The 7,145-nt window shown below is 40.5% G+C and overlaps 1 protein-coding gene across 1 annotated transcript; it reads right to left on the reverse strand.

Annotated features, from left to right (window-relative positions):
• Positions 1 to 447: 447 nt before the first annotated feature.
• On the reverse strand, positions 448 to 5,758 carry LOC103777587 (annexin A7-like; the record flags this gene model as incomplete). Its single annotated transcript, XM_008945145.1, has 6 exons — positions 5,697 to 5,758; positions 2,865 to 3,054; positions 2,469 to 2,567; positions 1,325 to 1,368; positions 830 to 932; positions 448 to 542 (listed from the first exon to the last, which is right to left on the reverse strand). Coding segments are annotated over exons 1-6 (588 nt in total), but the record flags the coding sequence as incomplete, so codon positions are not given.
• Positions 5,759 to 7,145: the final 1,387 nt, after the last annotated feature.

Below are 7,145 nucleotides of genomic sequence, written 5' to 3' on the forward strand. Positions count from 1 at the left end.
AAAAATGGCAGAGGGAAGAAACTGAATTATCTTAACTTTTTATTGACTAACCAATCCTCAACTGGTTTCTTGGTTTATTTCTTACAAAAAGGACAGTTCTCAGTGCTGGTCTGGATGCATAAAAAACTTGGTAGTTTCAGACACTAATACAAGGAGAGCTTAAGCTTGATTATTTTCTATCTTTCTAGCATTACAAAAACAGAGAAGCTTATTGTTTGGTCAGGGACAGAACCAGCCTCAAGCCTTCCCCCACTGCTGCTTCTGCCAGGTGTCAGTACAACACTGTGTTAAATACCAGATGTCCTCTGGTACACAAGGTATATAACCAAAAACCCATGTTTTAAAAATGCCCAAACCACTCTGCAGGACTAAAATGGAATTGTGCAGTTAAAGCAGCAGTCCAAAGTTTTCATTTTGTTTACTGATTCAAAGAACTAGTGAACATACCTTGCCATACATAGTCTTGAAAGCTGCCTTGATTTTTTGCCTTTGATCATTGGAGCGGTTAGCAACAACATTTATGATCGCCTGCTCATCAGTTCCTTGGAAAGAGAAGGGCAATTTCTTGTAAGAACTCAGAGTAATCCCTCTGAGACTGCATTTTATATCTTGCAGTTGGGCATAGTTACATGATAAATGATTGCCACTTATGTCTATCAAATTTTCTATGGAACATCATCTACTAAACTGCCCAAGTTGTTTTGAAAGAGTGACTTTTGAAAAGCTTGGGGAGAAAAAAAATGTATGGTTTAATAAAAATTGAAGAAAAGGACAAAATGGCATTAAGAAGTTACCTGGATAGAAATTTAAGCTTCTATTGCTTACTTACCAAATCCCTTCATAGCTTTGCGTAGGATTTCTGCGTCCCTTCCAGCATCAAAGTCTGGAGCAGCTTGAATTGTGCCCTGGGTATGCTGAACCATCGCTGCAGGCTGAAAACAAGAGTCACACCTAACTAGCTATCCCACACAACACAAATTCAAATTAAAATCACAGCTTGGGAATCAGTACTTCAGAAGGAGTTGTCCATTAGTTCCCCATTTTTTTTCCCCTCAAAAGAGCATCAGAGTGGCATTGAGTTGTGTTGAACAGCTTTGGCTCACCAATGCCAAAGCGATGCTTTTACCCAATTGTATGGATGAAGGTCTACTTGACTGGATAGTATACACAGCTACAGGATTATGATTTTGTTCAGGTTGCACTCTTGCATGTAGCTGAGAACTCCTGATGCAGAACACGCTGTAGATTGTTGGAAAACAGCTGAGAATCATTAAAACTACAGAAGCCACATCAGAGTGATTATAGAAGAGGATAGAGCACATACCAGACCAGGCATTGGTGATGGTGTCTGTCCACCAGAATATCCTACTGAAAATAAGGAACAAGATAAAAAGAATTAATTAAGTCTCTTCTTATTATGTAAATGCTATCTATTCTGAAAAAAAAAAAAAAGCCATTTACAGACCCTACCACTACACAACTTGTTCCCTAAGCAATGATACTCGTCATGATCAGCAAGTGAACTTGTTGCACTAGGGAAGGATGGGGAGAAGCAGCCGCAGACACGTTCTGGTAGATAGGTGAGCAAGGCAGTTCTTAAAATACAAAATTCACCAGTGCTGTGACAGCTGGAAGGATTTCTCCTTATTAAACACAACTATCTTTGACAAAGGCCAAGACAGCCCATACAAAAGAAGAGTGCAAGTCCTGTACTCTCTCTAAGAGGCATATTATACACTTTAAAATGTTTATCATTAGCAATAAATACTAAGAATTCATTGGTTTAAAAAGAATTGAAGGAATTTCATTTTGTGATTGGGAACACTGTGAATACAAAAGCTACAACTACTTCTTTTTGTACTGTAATTTTCTTTTTGTCATAGTACATATATACAATTATCATAATTTTAACAGCAGCTTAGTTGCTGGAGTTAAAGGAATCACTAAAAAAAAGTTCTGCTGTTTTGAATTTCTTGAAAAAAAACCAGACACATTCCAGGACAAAACTTGTCCTGATGGCAACTGACCATTCAAAGCATTAAAAACACTGCACTGTTTTTAAACTATTGTGTGCGTTCTCCTTTCCACTTCCCCCTATACCAGGGATCACCATGAACACATGGGTGTTAGAAATCTATTCATCTCAAAGAAATGGATCAAACAGCCAGATACTCATTGAATGTGGACTTTGGATTTCACAGTTCTCATGAAATACCTGAAGTTTGAAGAAGGCCAAGCACCTAAACAACTACTCCTGACCATTAATCAGTGACAGCCATCCCTTCTTTTGGATGTAGCACATACAGAGATGGTTCTCATCAGCCCTTCAGTGGTCTTGTCAAGAAAGGTGGCAAGAGGTGTACGGCATACAAAGCTCAACAGCTGAAAGTAACAAAGGTAAGAGCCTAATTTGTTACTACCTATCCTGGGATCTCTTGGTTTAACCTCGTTGCTTATGTGTGACATACCTGGAATTTGTGCCGGTCCACCTCCAGCATAGTTTTGGGCAGGAGGCTGCGGATAGCCACCAAAGCCAGGGCCAGTGGGAGGCACACCAAACCCAGGGCCTGAAGGAGCTAGGAGGAGAAGAAAGACTTCAGCACACTTAATGTTCTGCACTTGACTTCTGAGGCAGTATAAGACAGATTATTGAGCAGAGCTACGCAAGAGACTTGATTGCTCCGTGTCTGTGCAGTGGCCCAAAACCATCAAGGCCCTGCTGTCAGCAGACAGGCGTTTCCTGCTGGATAGCAATCTGCCTGGCTGCCTGCAGGCTGCTGCCTCAACAAAGCTGCTTTTCTTTACTGCTTCTGCTAAGTGCAGGGAATGGTTACACCATTTGATGCTCTAACAAAGTATCTTACCTCCAGGATAAGGTGGTATTCCTCCAGCCTGGGGAGGAACTGGGTAGCCCCCCGGGGCAGGATATCCTGCTGCTCCTGGGTACCCAGCACTGGGTGGTGCTGCAGGATAGGCCCCTCCTCCTGCTGGAGGGTATCCTCCAGGATAGGAGTACTGACCAGCTGGCGGGTAGACAGACTCTTGTCCTGTCGGCTGAAACACAAAAATGGTCTGTCTGTTCACCTGGTGACAGGACTTCAGAGTGAGAACTCTCAAGCTACCAAAACATCCATGTGAATAACAACGTGAATTATATAATTAGATTCGGCAGTTGAAGTGCCAACAGCAGAATTCCTGAAGCCTGGACGGGGGCCTCCTGGTTAGGTTTTCTGATGCATCTCCCATGTTGACACAGAATCAGAGTGTTGCAAGGTGGAAGGCACCTCTGGATGGCCTCTGATCCCATCTACCTGCAAAGCAGGGCCAGCTTCACAGTTAGATGAGGTCATGCAAGCCCTTATCAAGTTTTCGGTATGTCCAAGGAACAGCAAATCCACAGCCTCACTGAGACCCTGTTCCCTGGCTGACTCTCTCATGATGAAAAATGTTTTCCTCAAATCAAATTACAAATACAACCTGTGGTTGTTGCCAGCTGCCCTTTCACTGTGTACCTCTGACAAGAACCTGGCTCTAGTGTCTGTAGCACTTCCTACACAGCAGAAGACTTAACAGATCTTTGCTTAGGCTTCTCTTCTTTAGGCAAGCAGCCCTCCTTGGACACACTCCTATTTGTCTGTGTCTCTGTTATACTGGGAAGCCACTAGACACAGTATTCCAGATGTGGCCTCATGAGCACAGAGGAATAATCATTTCCCTTGACCTGGTGGCTTCACTCTTGCTAGAGCCTGGTATGTCATTAGCCTTCCTACCTGGGGACACACACCACTGAGCCACAGGCGACTTGTCAAGCACCAGGACTTCACTGGAAAGCTGCTACTCCTATCCCACAGGAGTAACAGGTGAGCTCAGATTGCTTTCTATGAATCATTAGGAGCTCACCTACTTTTATAGGACTTTTAAGAGCTTAGTACCTTTGAAACTTCTGCCTCTCTTGCATAACCAGCATTTTTAAATGTTACATGGTGAGAACATACAAGAGGTGGGTTGGGGTGGTTTTTTTAGCATTTCCTTTGGAATCCAGGTTATCAGGCATGAACATTCAATGACTAAATCTGGACCAGAGTCAGACTAAACACCCATTACAGGTTGTAAATAAAAAGAACAAGTCAAACTTCTATGTGCCTTTGTTTTGCTATGTCACGCTTACCAGTCATACCACAAAAGTTGCTATCAGCATGAACATACATTAGAACTATGTATTTGAATGACTAGGATCTCAAAGGGAAATCTGTAAAAGTCATATACTTGATCTTAAAAATCAAGTATTTAGAATCATCTTCATAATAAAGCATAACGTATGGACTCAGTACTCACTTGCTGGGAATCATCTTTACTAACCAGCTTTAGAAATTTGGGTCACACATTACATGCAGTACACTCTCATTTTTGAAAACAGAAATAAAGTCTAGCTCAAACGTTCTCCTCATGTTTGGTTGCTCCAAGATTTCTACCCCCAGATGACTGTGCCCAGGCTATATCATTTTCTCTTTTCCAGTGATACAGTCTAACCTTTATCTGCAAGACTCACCAAAAAGACTTCAATAGAATTTAGATTCACAAATCCAAAATCAAGATCCTCAAGAGCCCTGCTCAGATAACCATCACTACTGCAGAAGAAAATAATTTCACACTGGTTTGGTGTTGTGTTTTTTGTTTGTTTGTTTGTTTTTTTCACTGTTTGACAATGTGGGCATCACCAATGAAACCAGGAAACCTAGAATTGATGATATCAAATCTAACAGGTCTTTTAAATTAATCTATTGAATTTGGGTATATTTTAGATGCTAGCTAAGAAAAAAAAAAAAAAACAAAACAACCTTTTCAGAAGTAGTTAAAAATAAATGACAGTTACAGTCACGGGGGTTCAATGGAATCTTGAGAATGGGAAAGAAATCCCACCTGGAGTTAAGGAAGTCTGGTTTCTTACACAGTTAAAAGCATACAGTTGCATCTAGCTTTGGAAAACAGTGCAGGCATATGAAGAAGAATGCAGTATCAGCCACACCTGATACATTCCAGCCTTCCATTAAGTTTCATTGGAATTTTTAGTCCATTCAGCCATGAGCTGAAGGTAGAACAAAGTCCTGTGGCTGAAGGATTGGGGGGGGTCAAAGTCAAGATACGGTGTTCTGTATCCTCAGAAAAATATTTACTTGCTGTCATATGTTCAAATAGAACATTCCAAGCTCTTTCTAAAGTTAAGGGCCACTGAAGTTTGTTCAGCATCTCTAGAAATCCTGGTGTGCAGGTACACGGAATATTTGGTAGAGACTGGTTCAGAGATTGCCTCTGACCCTGTACATAAAGACCCTCATACTTACATAAGAGCTGCTGATACTTTAAAAAAAAAGAAAAAAAAAAAAGATGTGCTGAGATAGTTAGCTATAGAAAAAACACACAAACTCACTAGACAAACTAAAACAAGACCAAACCATCAAAAACTTTTCTGGAACAATAGGCAGCATTAAAAAAATAATAGATCTTAAACTTCCTTCTTGGAATTCTTATGAGACAACTGTAAAGTCATCCTCAGGGATATACAAAAACAGACCCTAAACTCTAGAGAATACTGTGTATGAACTGACAGCTGCTATTTACACACAGAGTAAGAACTCTTGAGTATTGACAGAATATAAATGCACTAGGAATGCAACACATTCCAGAGCCATACTTACAGGATACCCAGGGAAAGCAGGGTAGCCTCCAGATGGGGGATAGCCTGGGTATGCCATTCTGGGAAAAGAAAAAGATATGTTCACTGTCAAGGCACTCTGAGTTTGTAGTAGTTATTTGCTTGCTAATTATGTGTTAAATCACTTGAACAATAAGCTTAGTAGGTTTAGAATCTGGGAAAACAAAAAGATATGTTCATTGTCAAGGCACTCTGTAGTAGTTATTTGCTTGCTAATTATGTGTTAAATCACTTGAACAATAAGCTTAGTAGGTTTAGAATTGCTTGGGAATACTTATCAGCTATGAAACCCACAAAACCTTTCTTTTTCATGCACATGACCATAGCAAGCAAGATTCAGCAGGGAATCAGATGGGCAGGGAGGCCATTAGCCAGCTCACAAAACATTTAATGGCAAGAAAAAAGCATCATGTTAATGATAACCAGCCCGATTCCCTGATCAGGGTGGGAGTAACTCATGGCAGGAATACTTGTCAGCTATGAAACCCACAAAACCTTTCCTTTTTTTTTTCATGCACATGACCATAGAAAGCAAGATTCAGCAGGGAATCAGATGGGCAGGGAGGCCATTAGCCAGCTCACAAAACATTTAATGGCAAGAAAAAAGCATCATGTTAATGATAACCAGCCCGATTCCCTGATCAGGGTGGGAGTAACTCATGGCATGTTTCTAAGATGGTATACACATTACCCACGTAAATCAAAGGATGTGAGAAATATAAAACTGAATGCAATAAAGCAAATGATTATTTATATTTCTAGGTATTGGCTGGCCAAACCAAACAGATTTGCAAGCAGAATTCTTACTGCACTGGGCTATTAAAGCAATAGGTGGTCATAAAATGAAACACGTGAGACTTAATGTGGAAAACATTTAAAACTTTGTGTAGGTTAGTTCCAACAGGAGCCAAAACCTACTTGCAGAGAAGCACAGCTATGCAGTGGCACATGGATAAACTTGGATCACCGCTTCCAAACAAATAAAAGGGGTAGAACAAGAGGAAGTGTATTTGTAAGTCTGTGCTTTAATCACAAAACATTGCTAGTGGCTATTTATTTCCCTAAGAAGCAGCACCTTAAACAAGTACCTGTACACTGTTTATTACTGACAGCTGCTTGAATGGACTTCAAATATGGCTTTCAGTAGCACATGTCTTTTGGCATTTATGGCTTTAACACTAACTGTAACTCCTTTCAGGAACAAGACTGACTGAAGCAACACTTCCTTCTGATTTCAGTTTCACTCTTTCTGCTTACAGGAAAATACTGTGCCAGCAAAACAGGGTGTTAAAAACAAATAAACAAACCCTTCTTCAGCTTTTCAGCTTCATGGAATTCAACTAAGTTACACCATTAATAAGACAGGCTTGTAAAGCCTGTGAAACATGTTGAGGTGCACTGTATATTTCCACCGTACAGCTTACTATGTTTG

Source organism: Merops nubicus, unplaced genomic scaffold (genome assembly GCF_000691845.1).
Source record: "Merops nubicus isolate BGI_N331 unplaced genomic scaffold, ASM69184v1 scaffold11128, whole genome shotgun sequence".
In the NCBI taxonomy this organism is placed as follows: Eukaryota; Metazoa; Chordata; class Aves; order Coraciiformes; family Meropidae; genus Merops; species Merops nubicus.